This window comes from Erithacus rubecula (genome assembly GCF_903797595.1).
Source record: "Erithacus rubecula genome assembly, chromosome: 2".
Classification (NCBI taxonomy): domain Eukaryota; kingdom Metazoa; phylum Chordata; class Aves; order Passeriformes; family Muscicapidae; genus Erithacus; species Erithacus rubecula.
The window spans coordinates 62,761,823-62,787,965 of record NC_136685.1 but is presented as its reverse complement, the minus strand read 5'-3'; the positions used below and the strand labels follow the sequence as shown (position 1 = coordinate 62,787,965).

General features: G+C 36.8%; 1 protein-coding gene across 6 annotated transcripts in view; it reads right to left on the bottom strand.

Annotated features, from left to right (window-relative positions):
- Nucleotides 1-26,143, bottom strand: part of UTRN (utrophin) — a 334,555-nt gene that overhangs the window by 49,820 nt on the left and 258,592 nt on the right. For all 6 annotated transcript variants that reach the window (XM_079299176.1, XM_079299179.1, XM_079299174.1 and 3 more), the window contains 7 exons: nt 24,825-25,093; nt 22,654-22,800; nt 21,176-21,254; nt 16,468-16,528; nt 6,579-6,640; nt 5,496-5,570; nt 1,618-1,819 (listed from right to left, as the gene is read on the bottom strand). In XM_079299176.1, the coding sequence (XP_079155302.1) occupies nt 1,618-1,819; nt 5,496-5,570; nt 6,579-6,640; nt 16,468-16,528; nt 21,176-21,254; nt 22,654-22,800; nt 24,825-25,093 (895 nt within the window). The remainder of the gene's footprint in view (nt 1-1,617; nt 1,820-5,495; nt 5,571-6,578; nt 6,641-16,467; nt 16,529-21,175; nt 21,255-22,653; nt 22,801-24,824; nt 25,094-26,143) is intronic.

Genomic DNA, 26,143 nt, shown 5'->3' with positions numbered 1-26,143 from the left:
ATTTGCAAATGATGGATGTATTTACTCACAATACAGAACTCTCAAAACAAAAACAAATGCAGGAAGAAATCTCAGTCAATATTTGACAGATCCTCTAATTTTTCAGCAGTAATGGGGAGAAGTCTGACTAACAGAAACATCACAACATTTAACAGCAATGTTTGAAGGCTAGTAGCCAGCACAGAAATGACAAATGATTCTATGTACTGTGTTCCCTTCTTGCCTCTCCCCTAAAACCAAAATAAAGTAAAATATCCATGAAGTATAGGAGAACTGGCATGCAATCCTCTGAGGGGAAAAAAGTAAAAAGCTCTGAAGTGTTAGCTTTTGGCACTGAGTGAATATACTTAAGATAATGCATACATCTACAAGTAAGAGCTCCCATTTGCAAAGCAGGTATAGAAACTTTTATCTCTAGTCCAGAAATTCTTTTGCTCTTTTCAACTTCAAATGGGGAGAAAGAAAATAAATTTTGTAACCATCCCCATGAAGCTTAGAAATTCTGATTTGTAATTCTGTTTATAGATCTGAACTAAAGCACATATTCTATCAGACACACTGAAGCAATCACAACCTATACTGTACTACTGAGTCTTTAGTAAGTTCTGAAAGAGTCCTGAAATGCCTTTGCTGAAGCAAGCTAAGGAGACACATTTTAGGCCATGGAGGAGTTGCTGGAAACCAAGTCTTTCCCCAGTTTTTACCATACAAGAGAGATAAGAATAGTGAATGCCACTAAGAAAAATAAGCAACAAACTCATGATTCAAAAGCACAAATAAATAAAAGCAGTTTGCTTGCAGGTCATGCAGGCTGACATAGGGCAGGGCAGAGAGGAAGAGACATGAGGAAGAAGGGAGGAGGGGCTTAAAGAACTAGCCAAAACCACAAGGGGCTGCTGGAGTGGATGTTTTCATGTTTTTAGAGACTTAGCTCTGTCTCTGGAAACAGCAAATGTGTATTGAAATAAACCCACAGGTTCTTACTGTAAGAACCCCAAAATATTCTTGAGGCAAACTCAATGCCCTTGGGAAATCCAGCCTTGCTGCCCTGACAAGGGCAGGTGGATCACATAACACCAGTGCTAAGAACTGATGCATGGCAGGAGCTGTACATGCTGGAATGGAGCCAGAACTGGGGCACTGCTGACCCTCTACAGTCAGACAGGCTTTAGTGCTGAGATCACAACCAGCTCCATTTGATAGAGGACTCAGGACAGGGAGCTCAGCCAGGATTATGAGTACAAGTAACTAAGTGTAAAATGCATGAAAAAACTGTCCCCACCAATGGCAGAAATAGAATCTGATATCAATGGCAATCAATCCTGGAAACTTGGAATATTCATAGTAGGAACACAGGTAAAGCAGTGTCCTAGCTCTCTACTCATATATGCATTTCTTGAAATCCATTCAATGTTTCTTAGGTAGTAGTACAAAAGCAGTGCAATCTTAGTTCAGTGCTGAGCAGGACAGCATGAGAAACATCCTACTGCAAGCAACTGCACTTTCATTATGGAACCAAAAACATCAGAAGATAACTTTTTAATAAAGACATTTTTAAGGCTTTATAATTTACAATTCCTGGGGGTACACACTGTAACAACAACAAAAAAATCTTACCTATCATACACGTTGAGTAGCCAGTTAAGACACATGTCTACACAGAGAGGAACATTCACCATGTCTTTGTGTTTCTCTTCAAGTCCACTGTAGATGGTAGTGAGACAGCTGATCACATCCTGGACACCAATCAGCTGATCATTTTGACTCAGCTTGTGCTGTTTGAAAACTTCACTTGTCGTGTTCAGGTCCAACAGGTCCACTAATAAAAGATTTTTAAAAAACAATAGGATTTAAAATAAAAAAAAAAGTGTGAATACAGATGCCTGAGCATAACGTTGACAATAATTGTTCATGTGCAAATTGTAGTAAACACTGCAAACAACTAGCCCAGTGGCTTTCATTTACTAAGTGTCTCTCTGACAAGTCAACAGCCTTTTGGCACAATATATTTAAAAAGAATGGAATACAAACATCATAATGACACTGAACAGCTCAGAACAACATTAAAATAGCTGCTAAAATAGTCTTTGCAATTAGAGGGTCCTAACTTTGGATACACACAGAAAATTCACTAGGCTTACAGGATTCTTTATATATACCATAAAGCAGAATACTAGAAAATGACTATAACTTTTGATCCAATGTAAAGCAAAGCAAATTTTTAGGTAATAATTCTTCCTTAAAGGTTGTAAAAATGTACTGAGACCTGATTAACTGAACAGCATTACTGAACCGTAGTTGCTAAATTAGGGCTCAAAAGAAAGCAGGGACGGGACACAGAAAGATTATTTATTGTAGTTTTGCAGAACACTTAATGACATGCTTTCTTGAAAAAGCTTTTACCCCCTTTATTACAGAATTCTTTCTATAAGCAGCTTCTGATACAATGGATATTTTACAGGGAAAAAGGGTTTTGTTCTCAAAACCATTCAAACATGATTGAGAAAATCTGGGGTTTGTATGGTGAAAATAAAAAGGCCATCAATGAGCTCTTCTAACTCCTTTTGCCAAAGGAAGTGGAAAAGATGCAACATAAACGGTATAATCCTTAGTGATTTTTTTTTACAGAAGCAAGGACTTCAAATAAAAATAGTTGCAATGTATTAGTATGCTTGTTACAATATACATAACATGCAGTTGAAGTATATGAAAAGCTCATACTGAGCTGCTTGTGATGAGTCAGTAACACATTTGCAGTATAAATGTCATCTCTCAAATGAAAACAAATCCACGTGACAACCTCTGACAGGTTGTAAACTGCTCTTCACCAATCACCACAACAAATCACAAAATCAGAAAATTATTTTTGTTGGAAGGAACCTTCAAGATTTTCTAGTTCAAATCTGTCTGCCATGGGTAGAGACACCTCCCAGTAGATCAGGTTGCTCAAAGCCCCATCCCAGCCTGGCTTTGAACACTTCCAGGGATGGAGCATCCACAACTTCTCTGGGCAATCTGTGCCAGTGTCTCACCATTCTCACATAAATAATTTCATCCTAATACCTAACCTAAATATCTCCCCTTTTAGTTTAGAACTGTTTCTCCTTGTTCTATCACAATCTGTCCTTTTAAAAAAGTTACTCTCCCTATTTTTGATGAGCCTCTCACAGATACTGAAAGGCTGCTCTAAAGTCTCCCACAAGCCTTCTCTTCTCCAGGATGAAGAACTTTAGCTCTCTCAGCCTTTCCTCATAGAAATGCTCCATCCTCCAGCCATCCTCACTGCTTGCCTCTTGACCTGCTCCAACAGGTCCACATCCTTCCTGTGCTGAGGATCCCAGTCCTGGATACACCATTCCAGGTGGGGTCTCACAAGAGCAGAGGGGGACAATGACAATGTTAAATAAGGACCCCAGATTTGCAGCCTGTTTGGATAATTCGATCTGGGCTAGAAAACAAGTACAACAAAAAAAGAAGCAAGAGCAAGATACCACTAACCACTATGAACAATTCTGCCAAGAACTCAATCATCATCTACCAAAAGAGGGTTACATTTCCCAACCCCTTTTCCCCATCTACCCTTCCTCACAGCCCTTGCCTTTCCTCTCCTGCACTAAAATCAGTACATTCTGTTCTGACCTCACAGCATCAAATTTGCAGGGGTCTGCATTTGTTTGTCTTTCATTTTCTTTTTTGTTTGTTTGGGGATATTTTAAGCCCTTCTCTTGGGCTTGCAAACAAATACCAGCCATGTATCTATCAAAGAGGCAGACTAGTAATTGGAGGAAAACACCTTGCCACTAGTTTGACCTGCAGCATAATCTTCTACAATAGCTATAAAGGATGTGATACACTGGAAAAGGCTCACAGGCACATTCAAAAACAACAGGAACCCACAAACAGTTCACAGTGTAACCCTGACTACTTTTTGATCTGTGGTGGGAGAGTGAAGCCAAGTGAGGGTAAACTGCTTTCTGATGGCATATACATACTGAATTTAGGAGATGGCCACTTTTCACACTTTACCCTCATGACCTCAAAAACCTTCATGACAAAGAAAACCCTGTAAAAATTAATGCAATCACTTTGCGGGTTTTGTTTTGGTGTTAGCTTTTATTTTAGGTTTGGGTTGTGGCACTTTTTTGCTTGTTTGTTTGTCTGGTTTTTTTGGCTTTTTGTTTTTTTTTGGTTTTTTAATGGTTATTTTGCAACCTGTTTTCTTATTGGCTGGCTAAAAGTAGGTAATTAGTTTCATAAAACAGACTGACAGCACATAAAACATGCCCTTTTTAAATCTTATGAAACCTCCAAAAGCTTTGGAATGCCTGAAAGTTGTAGCCTTTGGGTTTGGCTTAACATTACCATCCTTGCACTGAAAAGAAGCAATTCAATAGACACTAAGTCTGCTCACTTCACATCTTGATCTGCTGGCATTAAGATCTCTCATTCATATTTCTGCCTGAGCATTCCAGAAGGATCTGTGAGAGGTACTGCCAAGTATTTTTGAACGAAAAAAAAACCAAACCCAACTCTGATGCTATACTAATGCAAATTAAGCTACACTTACACTTTTGGATGGCACTATCCATGGAGAACAACCAGAGAAAATTACTTCCATTCCTGCTTACTTCAGCACATACCTGGCTGAATAAAATTTGTGACATGCTGTTATCCTGTCATGCCATTTCTGGCACGATGCCTACACAGGTTTCAGTGCATTTTTGCATTCTGCATCTGCTTAAACATGCTGAATGACCAATTCTGCTTTTAACCAACCAATGGACACAAAGTCCATTTCTTCCCTTTCTGCAGCAAGGAGACTTTCCCAATCAAAAAGAGAAAGCAGATCATTTAGCACAGTTAAAGCAGGTGTGACTGACTCAGGAGCAAGCAACTACATGCACCTGCTAGTGGCAAATTTGTGGCTGCTCTAACCCCATAGTCAGGCATTACTGTGGAGTTTTTTATTAAAAAGATCTTGCAAATTATAGCAGGCAAAGAGACTGCACTCTTCCTTCAAACAGAGAAGTGCTTACAGCTCTCTTAGTCCCTGATGTCTAAATGTTCCACTTTTTCCCCTTGTGTGGTTGATATTCCTATTAACATTCTTAAATTTTAAATCACTTAGAGGAACTCAGCAAGAGAATTCTGAATATACATGGTGATTTTCTTCCCTTTTTGCCTTTCAGTACCATACCAGTACATATCTGGGGCATTATAATTTCTTGAAAATGAGCTAAAGAACACTGCACAAGAATAAAATATCATCAGGACCCAGTGCTACACAATTTCCCAGTATATCTGCAACACAGGATACTCTCTTGCCCCATTTTTTTTCCGATGCAGTGGGAATGCACTCTCATTGCATCTGCCTCACATAATCTGAGACAGAGAGGCTAAGGACGACTTTGGTCCACCATTAGTGTTGTTTTGAAGCTGACCCTCCCCTCCCCAAGCAGTGTAGAGAAGCCATTTCCCTGAAAGGCCCAACTCACAGCACAGAGCCTTCTGCAGCCGGCGGATCTTGATGGCCGTGCGGTAGGCGGAGAAGCGCACGTTGTTCAAATCAGCTGAAACAGCACAACAGAAACATGAGCGGCCCAAAGGCAGAGCCCATAACTGTCCTTTACATATAATCCCTCTTTTTTTGGAAGAAGGCTGATATCCCTTCTCTTCTCTGCAATGAATTAATAGGATATATTGGAACATATTTAAAAACTTGACAAGTTGGGACCTCAGTGCAATTCACCTTCAGGAAAAGCATCCTGTCTCTGACAGTCCAGAACCTTAAAGAGAGTGGTCCTCCAGAAATGCTGACCCTGTCTTGGCACATGTAATACAGATATATATACAGGAGAGTTTTACATATGTACTATGCACTGGTACATAGTTCCCAGACAATTGCTCAAGTAGAGTAAGTTTCTCAAATAATTTACAACTCCATTAGATAACATACAAGAAACAGAGGGCAGCAAATGTCACAGTAACAGAAAAAATGGCTTAAGCTATAATTTATATGCCACAGCTCTGCAAATTGTGCTTCAGAAAGGACAATTACAGAGCTGTGAGCTCTGTTTTAGAAACTGATTGATACAGTAACATTTATTCCATAATTTAATAGTATTTTTACCCATTCTTTCCTTAGAATGGGAGATTGCACAGTAAATGTTGATGCTGTCAGGGCTCGGCCATGTTGAACTAGTTATAACGTAATACAGTTTAGTTTTTACTGAAAAGGTAGCTACTCTATTTTATTACCAAAATGAGTACCTTGCAGATGAGCACCCTGGTTTAAACATGCAGACAGCCTGTATCATTGGACAGTTCCTTGTGAAGTTAAAAGAAAAAAACTCAAGGTGCTGCATTAAAGCATACAGTCAGAGTATATGGTTCAGAATTCATATTGCCAGAAGACAATTCACTACATGACCAAGGCAGTAGGTTTTGGGCAAAGTGTGTCTCATCACAAAGTGGGAAATATTGTTAAACACAGTTCTGAGAACTCAAATATGGTCAGTATCCAAATGCAGCTTTTACTCATGGAATAAAAATCAAAATGTTTTAATGAATGCACTCACCTAAGGACTGGAAGAGGTCAGTCATTTTAGGATGATCCCAACAAGTCGTCTGTGTCTCATGACTACAAAGGATCAAAGTAATCAAAGTTTTAGTAAACATACATATGCACTTCAAAAGAATAAAATCTTAAAAATATTCTGATTCTCTGCATTTAAGTGGTAAGAAATCCCTCAGCTTTAACTAAAATGCATGATCTATAGCACCCAGTTCCTTGATTTTATAATCACAAAGTTAGTCAGACAACAGCTCACCCATATTTAACAATATTTACTTTTGATTCTAACTGTAATGGTAAGAGCTGGACTCTGACCCTGCAGCTAAGAGGTACATTAATAAATGTAACATCTCCTGTGCTGTAAAACAATAAATATAGTTGTAAAAACAATTCAAAAATAAAAAATATTGAGATTTTATTTCAAACTTCATTGCATATCTGACCACATGTATCCAAACACAGACAATGTTAAGATTTACCTATAATATTGATTTAACATGTAATATGTTAATTTAGATTGGAAAGGAGATCATGGAGTCCAATGCAAAGCCTGATCAGCATCCATACAACCAATCAACAAATATCTTGATTTAGGAGACATGGTCTAGATTAATGTTCACAGAACAGACATTCAATAGGCAGCACCTCTTAAGCTACTGTTTAGTGTTGCTGTTTCAATTTATAAGGGTTTCAAGTAGGCAGCCACAGGGGTCAAAACATGTATTATGTCAGGTCCACTGAAATCTCCAATTCCCTTCTACAAGCCACACTAGTATTTATCAATATTAACAGATGGAACGATTTAAAAAGTATTTAACATTTGAATTAGATTTACAAGGTAATTAATCAGAGAAGCCATGTTAAAAGGATCATAGGATTCCTTTTAATTAATGAAAATGAAATTATGTTAGCAAATTTAACAGTAATGCTCAGAGAATACTAAGTATTTCACCTTTGTTTGTATTTAAAAATTGCTAATATAGCTATTTGTTTTGCTGCATAGAGGGATACTTGGTTGTAAACAATGACTTTTAAAATGCCCCTTTGGCATTAAATGTAGTGAACTGTATCATCATTTGCTGTACATAAATGGCTGTACCTCAGCAAGTGCACAGTAATTTATCATCAATGTTTATTTTTTAATTGAGGAACCAACCTAGAATGAACCCTTTTATGTTACATGGCACAAAAAAAATGTATAGTAAGTTCTTGCTCCAAAGAACTGCAGAGACAGGACATGTACCAAAAGGGATGGCAAGCTCCTAACACAGTAAGTGCTGAGGACTCTTTTGTGTATGCATTAACCTCATTTGCCAGTGCAAAGTGCATGAAATGGGTCTCTGTACACGGGACACAATCATCACTTTACAGTCCATCCACCAGGATAACCCTTCCAGCTTTGAGTTTAACCTAGATATTCAGAGACAGCTTCTCCCCATCATGCTTCACACTCTGCCATGGATCTCTTTTGTCTATCTGGCACCATCACAACTCTGTGAGATCTTTTTCATGGAAGTTCATAGGCAAAATGTGCATTTCCTATTAATACAGTAGGTACAAATCTCCTTTTCCCTCTTTGTGATTACTCCCTAGTTGCTGACTGAACATGACCACTTAAACAAGAGAGATTTATACAATAATCAACTTCTATCAGACCTTGATTGACTCTAAAATACTACAGTAAACTCTCCTCAATTCAGAAGAAAACACTTAAATACATCTTTACATCTGAAAACATCTTGCTGAATAGAAGCTTTTATTTGATTTCATTTAATATCAGTATCACAATACTCCATTCACGTTTCAACTTTCCAATAAGGTGGTCGTGGCTCCAGTAGTACTAAATTCCAAAGCTAATGCACCAGTAAATCAGTGATTTTGCACATTTTAGAAAGACACTTCTAAAACAGCACTATGCTTATCTTTGTCCAGAAAAGTAATTTCTAAAACAAGTAGATTGACAATCATTTTCCTGTAAAAGGCACACCAATCATGAAGCCAGCAACAAGAAAGAATATATTCTCATATATATATATGAAAATATATAGAATATATAAGAATATATTTTTATGCTTTGCCATGGTAAAGGCCAGTGACTATCCAGCATTCTTACCCTGATGTCAAAAGACTACAAGTATATCAGAAAAAAGAACATATACAGCTTCAGTAAATATTGAACAGGAAATACAATATAATAGTTCATACTGCTCAACTTTTTTAATAATCTCAAAACTATTCTGGAAGCTGCCAAATGTCTGCACTATTATGTTAACAGGATGCCATAAATATGTTGCTCATTTAGAATTGTTGCCAAAACCCACTACAACTGCCCACAGAAATGAATACAATATGTGATCAGTTTAATAAAGATTTTTTTAAGGACAGAGCTTTAACTCAAATTCCCTAACAAAACACTTCCAAAAGTCAAGCCCCAAAACAAAACAAAAAACCCCAAAACAATTGGTGATTTTACTGTCAGCATTCTAAGTGAAAAGGATTTCTTAGGATATTCTGAGAAAAATAAACCTTTGATTAAAACACCTCCAAACTTTTATGTTGAAAGTAAAAATAGGTGGAAGTACTGTGACAGAAGCTGTAAATACATATACACAGAAATATACTTCCCTCTGTCTTATATGTTGAAATATCAATGAAAAACACTGCATGTAAACTACATGCAATTTAGCTGAACCAAGTCTGTTTACTGCCTTAGAAACTATCATGTCAAAATTAGCTGTGATTATAGAGACTTTGTTGAATTGCAGCCATTATTTCCCAGTTCCCTGTTTTCTAGCATTAAACATATGGTTCCATAAACAAACATATTTCTGATTATTGGGGTGCTGAGGATATTCCTGAGAGATGCAGCAGAAGTGCAAAGTTTATTTAGCTAGGTCCAGAGACCTTTTCTCTTTTTTTTTTTTTTAATTGCTAAAAATACAGAAGGAAAAAATGCTTAAATAGTTACATAAGTTTTTCCCATTTTTTTTAATTCCCCCTCTGGAAATATACTCCATTACGCGTTTGCAATACTTAATTAGGATGTGGGTATAGTTAATTGCGATTTAAATTCCAGCTTGTAAGTAATTTATATACCCACATGCAATGAATAAGAGCTGATTTTACTAATCAAACTTTATCCCTTAAATCAAGTTTTCAAGAATTAAGAGTAAACAACAGTTTAATTATTGAAATTGTATGCTTTAAATACAGAGTTTCAGTACAGTTTTATCTGAAAGACTAAAATCACTTTAATAGTGACAACATGCCACGCACAAAATATACTTTTCTCTATTTTGGGTTTACTTAACATGAAGCAGAAAAAGTGAACAAGATATCAAAAACTTCTGTATTCTGCACTCGTCTTGTTTCTCCACCTGATGCAGCAAATACCTGAACAGTCAAATTTTCCTTTTACAGAAAAACACAGAACATGAAATTTATGCCTAATAAAATAATGGCCATAAAATATTTTTCTGCTTCTATTTTATTTGCAAAAGTAATACATTTGTGCCAGACTGCATAAAGACCAATGGGTTTTTGAAACTTATCACTCAGTTTCTTCCTATGCCACACTGAATTTGTGAGAAAGAAAGCCAAGTGAACATCATCTGGTGAAACTGAAAAAAAACCAAGAGAGAATCCCTTCCAAAATTACCTTGAAGTCAGTATTACCTGACACTGCTAAATGACTACAGAGGGTGAACATGACTGTGCCAGTCTAATCCCAAACCACCCAGCAAGAAACCATTGCTAACAGCCACGCAACTCTGTGCAAGGATCCTCCAGGGAAGAAGAATGGGCTCAGAGTGAATGAGCCACCAGCTCAACAATCTGCTCAGGGCAAGACAGGCAGCAGCTTCACTGTCACAGGCAGTGCTGCTGCTGCCATCACCAAACACATTCCATGGGTTGGTTTCATATAGGCAACAAAGCCAGACTTCTCTGGACAGAGTCATGGAAAAAAACACATGATTGTAAATTTAACAAGAGCTATAAAAAAGCATCTTACTGAGCTTTCAAAAATATTCAAACCAAGCACTTAACCAAGAGCAGAGAAACCTGCAGTGTCTTCTCTCTGTTACAACTACCATGGTGTACAGGAGTCCAGGGTAATCTCTTCTGCCAAATTTAAGGACTCAATATGAGCCACACAGCAAAACATGCATCCATGAATATATTACTTGACAAAGCGGTGTAATTTAAAAAGTCAAAATGCATTTGCGTGAATTTCACTAACAAAAAACCACAATAACCATGAAATATTCCACACTACAAGGCCTGCATGACAAACATTTGCCCTTACAATCTGTTTCTTATCCATTATGTTTGCTGACAGCTTTCTAATTATAATTGGCAAAGATAATCCATTTTTAAAATACTTTGATTGTAAATAAAAAGCTGAGAAACAGTTAGCATGTCATTTAATTTATGCTCTAGAAAGAAAAGAATAGTCCTAAAGAAATGAATGGATTAAGTTCAACATCCCAGGTGCTCCAAGATGCTCAGAGAGTTGTAAAAAACAAACAAACAAACAAAAAAAATCGATTTGCTCTTTTTCAGATTTTTTTGTACAAGAAAGAAAACTAGAAACAGGTTATAGGTATTTTTTATAATTTCTTATTATGGACAAGGCCTCTGTTGATAATCACTGGTGAGGACTGCAAAGAACAGCAGTTTGGCATGAATGTTAATTACCTTTCTGTTCCTGTAGTCATTTGCAAAAAACATGACCCACGATCAGAACACTGATCACTAATGAGTCAACAGCACTCAGAACTCCAACTTTACTACACATGCCAAATTTCAAATGGCATAACATCCCCACTTTATGTCATGGAGTTTTATCTAGATACTGCACATTTTCTTTTCTTTTTTCTTTTTTTTTTTTTAAGCCCATTTGAAAATACTATTTTGTGGTGAAAAGAGTTGGCATAATGCATCACAAGGGTAATGCACCTTAGAGGTTGGTAGAACAATTTATATGCAGATATTTTGAAATTACTTGAGAGAAATGTGCTGCTGCAGTGCTTTAATTGAAAACGAAAACGAGCACAGGAACTGGTAATTGAAGAAACTCTCAAACCTTCAAACCTGTATTACCTCTTCCTGCAAATTATTTGTTTTCCCTTCTAAGGGAAACACCTAATACTTATAAGAATGAGATTATGGATATAAGTATAATAAGAAAAAAGATTTTTTTTCTCTACTCCAGTACTTCTCCCCCTCTTCCCCATACAGGCATAAACCAAACATCAGCAAAGGCTTTCAGGAGAGTCTTGAAAAACAGAGAAGCAGAAAACATTTTGTTTCTGCTCCCATAAAGCTGAAAAAATATAGGAGGTGATAAAATAGGATGTCTAAGATGCTGGTGATGCCAGCCACTTTGCAGGATTACAGAAAAGGCAAGACAACTATGGAGGTTTTATATTGATCAATTTAATGGTTGCAACAAGAAATTGCTCTCCCTATGTAATGTCTTGCATGAGATTAAACTCACTGCGACCTCTTGTGTATTATCTTTAGGTTTCTTCTGCACAGCATAAATACCTAATAATTTATGGCATTGAAAGGTACATGGCCAAAGAAGGCTTAAATTATAGCTAAAAGAAAAGCAGTGAGAAATGCCAGGGTAATTATGCTTTTTGCTTATTTGTCATGTTTCTCTTACGGATGTTTAACGATCATTGTGTTTCATTACTCTGCTTCTCTTTAGAATATTTTTATTGAAATGCTATGCAATATAGACTTTACTTTTTTTCCCATTTACTGTTATGGAGGCCAAGGATGTCTTATTTAACATCTTACTAAACAGATACTACAAATGTAAAACAACAGAAATTTTTCCCCATTAAATCTCAAATCTTTACAAACCAACCTATGAAAAATATATTAAATGGCAAGTTCACAAAACCTTTTGCCCAAATCTCACACTTTTATTACCTAAAGTGCACTGGTAAATACTGTGTTGTCTGTGTTGCATTCCCTTCCACATGCTCATTAGTTCAACTTTAAAAGTATGAAATACTATGGTTTGTTTTTTTTCCCCAGCAGCCCCAAGATTTTACAGATTAGGGTTTTCATTTAATTTTACTGTGTCTACAGTCTATGGAAATACAAAATATTGAATAACTAGCATTAAGAAAAAAATCAAACAGGAGTCAAAAAGGATTAAATAAAATCACATCAACAGAAGCAGCAACATTTTGCAGATCTGACTTAAAGAGTAAGATAATTCAAGAGAGGAAAAGTGACAGGGTAAATCATGTGTATAAGTTCAGTTCAATCAAATATCCACCACAGTCCAGGAATCACACACCTTTCTAAACGTAGCCAAAAGAATGATAAATCCTTCTTCCAACTAAGCAGGATAGTTACCCTTTCCAAAACACCCCAAACCAGACTGCCTCTGTCTGAACTTACAGGGCAGTGGAGGTTGTACGCTGGAGTTTTGATCATTCCTGTGCATCATTACCTGATTAAATACAACCCCATTTGCCAACTGTGAGCAAATGGGGTGGGGAGAACAGACTGGACTCCAATGACACCACACCTTCCACTGAGCCACTTCTCTCTACTCATGCAAATGCAAGTTACCTCTGTGTCAGGAACCAAATAAAGTGCTTCTTACCTGAAAAAGACATCTTGTATCATTTTGACACTCCCCTTACAGATTAATTGCTAGCTGAAGTATTTTCTCCTGCCTTCTCTGGCACAGTCCCCTAACCTTTTTTAAACTACATTCTATGTGCAGTAAAACTACAGAGTGCAGGTGGTTCTTTGTTCTTTTTTCTTATTTTTCCCAAATACTCAACAGAGGTACAACTTCCTCATCACCTGCAGCTATGTCACTTTTTGAATATTTAACATTCCTCATTCAAGGACACAGACAAAAAGTTATCAAAATGAAGTTAAAAATTCATGGTTGTCAAAAAAAATGCTCTTATTCAGAATTTAAGTAACCTGATTTCAATTAGCATTTATTTCTCTTTCAAAATTAATTTTTAAATCTTATCATTTTTCAGCCACCAATCATTGGTTCATACTTTTATTATCCTTGTTCTGCTATACCATAAAATGAACAACTGGCATCTTAAATCTTCCCTCTGAATATAGAAAACTTCTTGTAAACACAGTCAGTTGCTCTCAAATGATAAAGTTTTTGAGACTTATTACAGCTTCTTGTTCCTTCTACTCATGCTCTACTCGTGCTTTACATCAAAGGCAACTCATTGAAAAACATTACTGTAATTTTTTTTTTAAAAAGAAAATTAAATCAGTTTCTCCCTCTTTCCCAGCTTTTCTTTTTATATAATAAAACATCATTGAATCTTATTGACTGCTCTCTTGAATTGTCTTACTCATATAAGCATGTAATCATTCCAAACTAGTAAGTTTTTCATGTCAGTATTTTCTGTCTTCTTTAAACTGTGTCTGCAATTAAGTAACAGACAAAGATTTAAAAGGGTATTTAAAGCCAAAAGTATGTGCCAACCTCACCATAACAAAGCAAATGAAGTTCAGAACCAGCTATTTTCTGCTTTATCTTTCACAACTCTGATTTATCTAGATGCTGCTGAAAACAATTATGTTTAGGTCAGTAAAAAAAAAGAAGGTAGGAAGCTGCCAAGATCAGTCAGCTTTCCAGACTGAAAGCTACTGAAACCCCAAGTTTTTTTAAACAAATAAATCCTACTAGTTACATGTGCCATCATTCTTTTTCAAGACACAAGAATGAAGATATTGCTTTAGCAGCATATATCATGTTGAAAGTAGGAAAAGATTACTGGAAAAGTCTTGAGATGCAGAAGTTGATTCTGTTGACTTCATTAAAGTCATCTGAAAATAAAACAGTGGTCTCTGCTACTGTAAAGACCTCGACCCTCAAAGAACTTGCCCTGTCAAACCTGGCCCCTCACCAAACTTTCTGTGAAAAACCTTCAAAAACAATTTCTAAAAGATGCTGGGGTTTGTTTCTGAGCCCAAACTGACTTCATTCCACAATCTAGCTCTAGGGCCACCAACACACTACCATGGGAGCAAGGCCACTGTACCAGGCGATACTTTGCCACCAACTGGTGTGCTTGAAGGATTGCACCTAGTGCACTTACTGGAAAGATTTTCTTCTGAGCCAGTAATGAAATAAATTGGGGAAAAAAAAAAAAAAATTCTCAAAAACTGAACTTTTGCTGAGGTAGGGTAAGACAGCCTCAGAAACTCAGAAGAATGTATCAGATAAGAAAAAAAAAGATATACATATGAAATATTCAAGTTCAAAATCTTTGCTTTGCTCAGCACATATCAGAAGGAATATCTTAATTTGTTCATCTTTTCCTATCTCTGTTCCCCAGCTCTGAATGAACTGGTGAGCTCCACAGAACCCCCTGAAGCCCACTCATGCTCCCAACTCCAGCTATCGACTCTGATAAGGTAGAACAGGAACATGAATCTTTCAACATCCACTAAGGACATACACCCAGGTTTAGGGCAGTTTTCCTCTCACTTTCTTTAGTTTGCCATTTCAGCACTTCCCTTGAATTACTGCTGCAGGTGTGATCATTTTAACAGCACTTCTGACTGAGTCTGAGCAGTGAGTGTGCCTCCACATCCAACTTCTGCTCTCTTCTTCCACTTGGGAGGGAGGCAGTAACCTCTTCTCCAATGTGTCACTGTTTTTGCTGCCTCTTGCAAAACTTTTGAGCAGAAGCACAAATGCCTTTATAGAGAATTCAAGAATGTTCATAGCAGGTTTTTTTCCTTTTTCTGGTTACCCACTCAGACCCTTTAAAGAAATTAATCTACATATGACAGCTTAAAAACAACTGTCACATCTCAAGAATGCTAACAGGGTTTGATTGACATAGATTTACTGCTACCTAATTTTCAGAGCTCTCAAATACTCGCAAATTGTTCGAAGCACAAAATGTGGCTCTCAGAGCAACATGCAGTAGTAAAAGATCCTCATTTACATTCTTTTAAAATGAATTATCTTCAAGTCCAATTCACAGTCATCCTACAGACTTTAAAACTCTACTGTTTTCCAAAATCCAGACTGGCAACATGCTAACACAGATTTCCTTCAGCCCAAAATGAAGTACTCTGGGTCCCGTTTATACACTGTACCTTTCAAAAATTTCATTTACCTCTCTAGCAAAGACCTAGCCTCCTCTCAAAGCTGCAATCTTTGAGCTTAACAGTACAGGGCAACAAAATAAATAATGGTAAAGAAAGCAAAGTTAGGGATTGCTTATTGTAGAGCACATCAAGATCTCCATACCTCTGTAACTTAGGTATTCCTCATTATTTTCAAAATAAGTATCTCAACCATTCCTCTAGGTAATCAAGGTATATGCAAAATTTTTATAAACATTTATATCAGAGTAAAATTTAGCTTAATATCAATCACTATAAAAACTTAAATAAAGAAAAGAAGATGACAACAGGACAGTCAAGGCCTGATTGTTTCCAAAGTAATTTTACACGAAATGATGAATGGGCTCAATAGATACTAGTCACCACTGTCACTGCTCTAGGTTATGAACTTTTAATTTTAAATACACCGTTTTTTTATTCCTCTATAGTTTATATTTTGAATGAGCCATACATACAAGTCCAGTGTGAACACTGACAATGTATTACACTGGTAATACATTGCTGCTGTTTCTTATCTGAATGAGGTTTTTAATTAGGGTTTGTCAGTGACTTGTTTTTACATGTTTCTAAATTATGCAGCATGCAAAGCAAAAAACATGACTTTATACTGTAGGCAGCATAACACTACATAGAGAAACTCTTGATACCATTTCTGGTAGCTGCTTAGTACCTATGTATTCTTGCTAGGTTATGGTGATAACCTGTTACACTTAAGAAAAAAAGAATCAAGGCAAACTTACTTGATATAATAGGGCACTTTGTTATGTGAAACAGATCTCTGCCATGGAAACTGTACTGAGGCTGAGGAAATAAAGAGAAGGTTGTTATTACAAAGACACTGTCATGTTAAAAAATCTAACTATATTTTATTTATTTTACAATTAATATGGTTATAATACATTCAATGGAAACAATTAATATTTTCCAGACTACTTTCAGTAATCAGAAAAGCAGCAGAAGAAAATTACGGCAATCTGTCAGGATGATTACAGGCATCTGTTAGATGCCATGCTGGAAATAAAACAAATGTGATGATTCTACTTCAAAGAAGGATGATAAATTCTGAGCAAGCAAGCTTCCCATTCAGGGAAATTGCAGACACTTGTTTTCCTACCTCTATAGGATTATTATCAGTTTATCCTTTAAAAATAAACCATTTCACTAGTATATACTATTGTACTAGTAAATAATGTTCTACAACAGAACAACAAGAAGAAATATCCATCTAGTTTTTATTAATTGCAACTCTTCGTTCCTATTTGCAACTCAAATCAGCATTGATTAACAACGTATGGCCAAGAAAACAAAAATTAAAACTTGTCTTTGCACTCCTTGCTAAAGAGCTGTAATCTTTGCAGAATTTATGCAGATCAGATATCATCCATAGTAGCAGGAGGCCTTCATACAGAGAGTTGAAAAAGGCATGAAGTCCTACCTGACACTGCAGCTATGCTGATCTAAGGATCTCAGGGGATAAAAGGTAAAAAGCATTTGGGCCAACAGGACTGTTGGTGCTCAACTTAAATAAGCTGTTTACTGAAAAACCATAGTACACATATCAGAAATTACCAGACCAGTGTCTGGGTAATTAGGGTTTTAGCATGGAAAAATCTCCTTGAAAGAATAGGCAGGAATAAGGGATCACCACAATGAGATGCATTTGCATTGCACACGTGTCAGTGCTTCTGACACAGAGCACCTGCCCATATAGAACCTTGGTAAAATGAGACAGCTTTGATCCACACTGGATCCCAAGTAAGAAGCTCTCCATTAATGCAATTTACTGCAAGCTTGGCCCACTTTAGGATTCATCCCTCACTGGAAAAAAATAAAATCAATTCCACTTGAAAGTAACTTTCTCCTGTTCCCTAAAGACCTCTCAAAACTGCAGTGAAACCTTACAAGCTGTATAAGCTCCAAAGGCTGTTGCAGCTACAGAGATAGATCTTGCCCTGCTACCAGCTAGTGGTGCCCAAGGGTTTCATGGCTGTGACCTTTTCCCAAACCACACAAAATATCATGGTTTATAATTTAAGAAATATTCATGTAGAGTTTCATTCTTTAATGTTGCAATTTGGCACCTATGATGCCTTCCTGTTCTAGTACATAAGCTATGTCAACTAAGTAAGAATTTGCTACAATTTATTTGCTATGACAGATATAGATATTCTACAAGGACATAAGTATGAACTAAACAATGTAATCAAATTATTAATTCTTATGGAATAAGTAATATTTTATTTATTTGGGAACAACTTTGTAAAACATTGCCAGCTCTCTGTTGTATGAAAGTCTGGAAAATGAGATTACCATTCTCTTTAAAAAATCACTGATGAAAACTGAGCATAGTAGTTATAAACTTGGCATTCTCTAGCAGGCCTGCAGATATTAGTATGGCTGAGAGATGCTTAGAGCAGCCACTGGAGACATGAGCAGGTTGTTAGGGAACATGTGGCGTCAGTGCTCTGTGGTGGTTCATGCATTTGTCTTGGAAAGCACACAACAAATATAACAGAGAGTGGATCGTCAGCCTTGGGAAACTAATTACAGAAAAAACAAGCTACTATTTCTAAAGGCAGGAGGCAGAAAAAAATCTTTTTGCAAATAATGGATTATAAGGATTCTTTACCTTTATCTGTGTTAGGGATACATAAAATTTACTGATCAGTAACTAATTGGACAAGTGCTCACCTTCCATCTCAAATGCACTGAAAAACAAATCAACCAAATTCTGCCTCCCAATCAAGGGAGGGAATAAATAGCTCAGCAGAAAGAGGGATTGTAGATTGCAGTGGCCTACTAATACAGCTTTACCTCAGACTCCTAACACAGAACATTTTACAGAACATTAAAAGGCTAATAAATTGTTTGGTTGTCTTCCAAAATATTTCAAAGCCTTTTCATAGTGATGGTCTATGAATCCATGCAACTGGTGTTCCAAGAAGTCAAAGTAGAATCAAGTGCTGCACTGTGTTATTTTAGTAAAGAAACATTTCTAGCCACTGCAGTGATGAAATCACTGGGCTAACAGGGTTGGAACCAGGGTGCTGGATAATCTCATAATCTCATCCTTTTCCACAAAAGGTTGGGCTATGTGATCTTTTGAGGTCAGTCCCTTTCAAACAGGACTATTCCATCATTCTGTGAATCTGATGAACAGGCAGAAACAGGTGTCCTCCTAGCAAAAATTCCTGATTAAATGATAGCTGGGATCTAATCTGTTGAAAATGGTGTGATGGAAAGTTACAGTTCCTTCTTAATATTTGGAGGATGAGTAACAGGTATGTTACTTATCAGGTAAACTGAAAATAGCTGCTGTCAGATAAGCACAGATAAAAGCCTGCCCTCTATAATTCAGAAGTGCAGCTTTGGAAATTAAGATTTGCAGAAGACATACATATGTAATCAATCTCAGTCTTAGAAGTTTGAGATAGTTTTTTTCAGACTACTACTCTATTTGTTCCTCACAGCTAGAAGTCACTTATTGCTGCTTAAAAGATTTAAAAATTTTGATTTACAATACAGTCTTTCAATCTGCCAGGATAAAGCTTTCAACTTGCCAGATTTATTCCAGATTATTTATATTTTTTTTCTATTATTATTCTACTTCTGAAGTTACTGTCTCTGACTTACATTTACCAAACACTATATAAAGTTGTAGGTACAAGTTATAATTCTGTCTTCTTAAAGCTCTAGAAAAGGTTTGGTTGTTGGGCTTTTTTGTTGTTGTTGGTTTTTTTAAAGATGCTTTAGTTGTAGTTGGTGTGGGGAAAGAGGTTGTTCTTAACAAATGGCTTAAATGAGTAAATGCATATAATTTGTTTTTCTAAAACTGTGTTACTTAGCTGTAATTCTTTGTGGTATCTATCAACATGGAAACTATCCTGGAAACTTCCCCTTTTTAACTTTGGTATGTAACAGAAATTTAATGTCTCCTTATACCTGAAGAATATTCCCTAAACACAGCTGAGGAATTCTGATAAGGCACTGCACAGTCTCTGCGGACATAATTCAATGGATGTTTCAACCAGCAACAAAGCCAGGTCACCACTCAGACTTGTGAACAGGGTGTTATATTGTGGTATGTTGTAAGCCAATTCAAGGGAACAATCCAGCCAAACAAAACCAGCCAACCTTTCCTGGCAAGTTTCACATGTGGCCTCTTCCACTGATTCTCCCTCAACTAGAGTAGGAGAGCTAGATTCTGAGAAACACTTCTACATTGCTCTCCAATCTGTTTTATTTACAGAGACTAGACTGACTAGTGTTACAAACAGTTCAATTTGCATTCTTCAGCAGTGCCAGAGGTAGCACTCTATCTATAATCTTTTAAACAAATTATTACATAGGTGTACTGACCAGGTTACAAGTATGACACCACAAGAGCTACAAAAGCACTGTGGCAACAGTGGGCTAGTAGGGCTTTAAAAAAAGAAATAAACCATACACTTTCAAAGTTGTTTGTTCTGTCCATTTAAAAAAAGGACAAAATGGCTCCAGGATTTTCTGATTTGCATAACAGCTGTAATATTTTATATACACTGCATCTGGTTTACTGAAAAACTAACTGTCAAAGTAAGAACATGGTTGTACCATAAGTCAAGGGGAAAAAAAAAATCAAGATTTATTTAGTGATTTATATTATATTAGCAGTTTAGCTAAACAGTAACATACACAATTTCAGAATCTCTGGGAAAGAGCTGCTCATTTTTATGTTGACTTCTCAACTCCTGCAATAATGTTATCTTTTTTATAGAAGCTCTCAGTTAAAAACTGGGGAGGTGTTGGGTTAAAATTCTCTCATTAGCTCTGATGATGGCAGGTAGGGTGGATATCAGGAAACCAACATGGATCTTGATACCACAACCTATCTATGTGTAACAATTATATCAACTCAGCTTTTGCCTTCTTAGTAGATGTGAGATCATAGGCTTACACCTCTAAAATGTTTATTTAAAAAATGCAAGGACAGGTCCTGAGGAAGTCATGCATATTTGCTTTCCCCAGTCCTTTAACTGAAGTTCCAGGAATGCATGACATGGAGTCTTAAAAAAAAAATTAAAATTCAGGGAGCTGTTCCTTCGTGCCCCCCCCCCCTCCCCCAGCAAGGAAGCAAAAGGAAATGGAAGAAAGAGTTAGCAAAGGATGAAAAGCTGTGGTCATGAACATGCAAAGATTCTGGAACAGTCACTGGCCAGACATTGCAGCAAAAGGCAAGAGTAAAGCAATGAGGGCACAACCATCTAAGATAGAGTGGGAAGCACACCAATCAAAATGTCAATGAAGTTATGAACACTGAACATATGAAACACTCCTACAAAAAAAGAAGATAGATAATATCATGGAAGAGGAACTTCCTCAAGCCACAGCTAAGTCTGGAGCAAAGATCAGTCAGTGTTTGAGAAAGTCATCATATCTCACATATATCTATTAATTGAAGGAACTTACTGGAAAGAAAATGCTGTGATGCAGGTCCAAAGTCTCGGTGTGCCTCCTGTAACTGTTTAAGTCGATCTTCCACAGACACCTACACATAAACACACACTCAAAATCCACATTGCATGTACTTTGCAGCACCAAGGTCATAAGAAAATCACTTGTTTACATTTCTTTCAGTGAAAACAATTTGTTTGCATGTCACAGCAATTTTTTTTCATCCACCTATTCAAGGCTACATATTTTTCTTTCATCTTCTTAATGAGAATCATGTTTCTATCTTGCAGTGTTCTTGTGAAAGAACTGTAGATCAATGACAAACTACAGTTTCATGGTAACTACAGCCAACTGCTGAAGTTTATGACCTCCTCCCAACCCTTCTGTTGTCCAAATTCCCATAGTCAGCAGGTCTCCATTTGATTGCATTGATCTGAGCTGCCTTTCCAGCACAGAACCATTTTGGAAGATAGCGCCTCACTGGATAACACGAATCCCCTCAGTTTAATTGTGTAGCACACCCAGCAATACTTTGGTTGCTTGGTTAACAAAATTTGAGAGGACACACACAACATCTGTCCCCTCCCCCAAAAAACCCCCACAAACAAAATAAGTAAAGAAATCCTACTACCAAATGATATCAGGAAAGGAAAGGTCTGATATGACACAAGAACAGCTTTGACTCTCAGGAGTGACTCATTCAAAACTACTGGCCATGAAACTGGTGCCCAGGTTTTGGAAATTCATTCCCACCACCCTCACTAGAGATGTGATAAGTATTTCCTACAAAAAAAAAAAAAAAAAACCCCAAAAAACAAAAACCCCACAAAAAAGGAGAAATTTCAAAAATTCAAAAATTCAATTTTAAATGATATAATAAACTTCACTAAATCATTCACTGTGAAACTACGTATGTTTCAGCTGTAACCAGGCACATTGATTTATCTTTCTCAGACCATTTAAGAACAATAATCATAACTATGCAATATGAATCTCTCAGCATATCCTCTTCTTTAGTTTTTATGCTAAATTGCTATTGTTCATATCTTGTTATAGCTTTTCTAATTCTCAAATCACTTTAAGTGAAATTTCCTACAGAAACTGAGCATTCAAAGACAAAATAAAACAGCTTTCACACAAGCTGGAAACACAACAGAAATTTTTATAGCAGTTTTTAGTGACACAGAGTTATATGGCAAAATCTACTGCTACAAGACATGCAAAAAAAAACCCATGCAGCAATTGTTCCCACTATTCCCCAGACTTTAATGTAGTTTCTGGTTTGAAGAAACTGCTGAAATAGACTGAAAGGAAAAGATTTTGGCTAAGCTACAGCAGGAAAGGCAGCTCCTTTTGTTGCATTGGTACTAATAGAATAACACCTTAGTGACAGAAGTAATGAACAAATGGTAGTAAGTGAATCTTTTAAGAAAACAGAGGAGAGTGAGAAACATCCCTCCCCACACACCTACTGCACATATTCAGAAGAATACCTGTAAAAGTTTCCAACGCATATTGAGATCATCCAGCTGACGAGACATCTTTAAAGATGGATAAAGGTCAAGTGGAGACAGCTGGCTGGACAAATCATTCACTGCTTTAACTTTTAAATTGATGGGAGCAATTTCTTCTCTAAAAGCCTAAAAGGGTAAGAAACACACACTTCTGTTCAACTGACATCTGAGCAGCACAAAAGCCACTGTAAACTCCACATGGTGCTGACCTGCCCAGTGTGGCAGTTTATGCTGAACAACTGCAGACAAGTCAGTTCTCACCAAAGGAAGTTCACTCACTTTAATATTCTTACTGCATTGCTCATATCTACCTTTAAGGAAAAACAGTATGAAGCTTACTGAAATTCCCATAAGCAAATTGTTGCCCTAAAATAATTTTGTAGTGCTGTATGGCTTTAGAGCTTTTCTTTGCAAAAGGAAATACATAATGCTGTATTAGAAGCTTTAGCAGCATACAGCCTGCCAATTGTTCTGAAGAAAAAATTTGTTCAGTAGCTATAGCTTTCAAGTATTAAAGCAGCTGACAAAAATGCAATTTAAAAACTATTATTGAACTACCAAACCATGAAGGAATGTATCTTCTAAGGAAAAGGAGTACAATGTTTTACCTGATTAGAATCAGACAGTAAAGCTATTACAATGACTAAAAAAAAGTAAAAGGTTTATTGAATCAAATCAAACTAAATACAGTATTAAGACAAAATTGATGCAAGTTTTAGTTACAGTTAAAAAGATGCATCAAATGTCTTTCTTGCTGTGATCAGTTAAGTGTTCAATCCTATAAACAGATTGATTAAACATCAGGAGAAAAAGCCCAAAACAGCTGCAAACAAAGTATTTTCTTTGGGTAATTCAATTATTTACCTCTCTTCAAAAATCACCCTCATCAGGCCAAGGAAAAGAGGGAACACAATGTCAAAAAAGAAATGCTGGGCTTCTGGACAGTCAGTAGGCCCCTACTGCTTCAGCAGATGTTACAGTTTTTCCACAACAATGACAATCTGAAAGACTTTGCTTTCATCTCCTTTACAGAAAAAGCCATTAAGATGTGACAAATCACTTCTTAGCATGAGAACAAGGAGCTATTCAGCATTAGCATCTTATTTCTTGCTTTAGTATCTATATTAAAATATAAGAGAAGGAGGAAGAGATTCATTACTTTTTTCCAAATCAACAGCAGTCTGTATATTAATACAGCTTTGACTGAATTTCAAAGATTTCAGTTCCATTAATCTCAAAAGTAACAATTTGGACAATGAGGATGCTTACATGGCTATATGTGAAATAATGCAGCTCTGTGAATTCACAGATACTGTATACATAGAGAGAATATCTACAGAAACCTAGTTGCATCCTATGCTGAAGATATGGATGGTCTGATACACAACCCCAGGGTCTTCCAATGCTTTGCCACATTCATTTTTAAGCTTAAAAAATGAAAATCTCTGTTTGTGAAAAAGAAGCTTAGCAGTAAATGCTGAATTTGCCCAAAACAGCAATCTACCTACATGGGCATATCCACACCATGAATCCATGATATTCACTGCACTGTTTCCAGTCAAATTTCTGGAAAAAGCTAAATATCAAAAGATATCAGCTCCCTTCTTGGGGAGCACTGCATTACTAGGTCCCTACCCAATCCATGAAGGGGATGGCTATTACCCATCAAGAGCAGCCATGCCTTGGGATGCTGAGCCCTTCATGGAATCCAGGCAGCAAGAACTGGTTTGCCCACAACATTATAGAGTAGTAAATATTCTGCAGCTTGAAATAATCCTGGTGAGAAACCAGGCTAAAGTAAAAGTAAATGCAAATATTCACTTTTACAAACAACAGACGTTAAGTTTGTTAAGGAACAGAAATTAAAACTATGTATATATTTCTGTATGATTAAAAAAGCTCTAAGTGTTTTTCTAACAAGAAAGTTAAATTTGATGGCCAAAAAGATCTATGTGCTTATATAATCCCAGCCAACACAAGGCATGTGGCTAGCAAGACTTTGAGATTTCAGGTACCATCTTTAAAGACTTTATACTGCACACAAGAATTACAGCATACAGTGTAAAAATATCTAATATGACTAAAGGGACTAGAATGGAGAGGTCTGACACACAAACAAACTAAGTATTTTTCTGGAGTTCCACACTCACCGTAGTTTTCTCAATGTGCTCTGATAATGAATCTATGAGCAAGTCTCCTACAGGTTTCCAGCCATTCCTCACATTTTCAGCTTCCTTCAAGTCAGCATCAAGGTCATCCATGGCACACTGAAGGTCTTTCAGTTTTTCTAACGCTTTGTCCACTTGCTTCTGCCAGATACTGGCACTGGCATTTAGGTTCTCCCATTTCTCTTTTACCTCTGATGACTGCTTACGCATAGCTTTGGCAATCCTCAAGGCTTTCTCCTCAGGGGTCAATTCTGCAGAGGGAAAGAACAGTTACACTGTTTATTTCTTAATCTTGTCTAGTTGAACAGATAGTGCTCCTGAAATACACATTCAAAACAGTAAGTTCAGTGTCAACTTGTAACTTATTTCAGCAGGTACAAGGTAGAAGAAAGTCCACCTTGCCAGAACTGAAATAAACCTCAATCAATGCTCCTACTGACAACACAGACCTTGATCAGAAGAGAGTAAACGATTCCTGACTTCTATATATTATGAAATCCACAAAGTAAAAGCAGCTAAAAGGCTGATTTGTTACTTTTGGAGGCACAGAGAAAGGAAAGATAAGATCTTCCTTCCTTCCTTCCTGTAAACTTCAGTAAATAGTCTTTGGATCATTTCACATAGAAAGGGCAAGAACATTACTTTATTCCTGGATCTCTTATCATCCCTTTTCTCTGTGCCACCAGGATCTCTCTTCATATTCAGTAACAAAACCCAAGGTATACTAAGTACCATGGAGGCATGGTTCTGAAGCACTACATTGGTTTTTCTGTGTTAACACTGAAGACCAAAAGGGCTGGTTTAAATAGCTCTTCCAAATCTACAAGTGTTCTATGAAGCTACTGACTAGAAAAGAATCAAGCTTATGGTGCACTGTTTCTCACAAATTTCAGGCTTATATGTCTAGATCCCACACAAGCCAGCAACCATGGCAAACCTTCAGTTTGAGACTGAGCACGACTCAGCCAGAAAGCTAAAAGGAAACCCTAAAACATCCCCACCAGGTTCTGCTGTCTACTGCCCAGGGGGTCCTTGCAGTAAAAAACTCATGGGAAGAAGCTTCCTTTATCAGGGAAGAGTTGCTTCAGTAATGACAAACAAACATAGCCAGTCTCAGAGGATTCCCCTTCTACATAAAAGCAAGCAGAGGAAGCTATAATGCAAAAACCAGAGAACAAAAGAAGGAGCACAGACGTGACATGCACTGAAACTAAGCCAATTGGCCTTCTATTCACTACTATATGAAAGCCCTGGAAAAGATTTATCACAGTACTCTTGTGATTAAAATTCAAGTGTTGCCT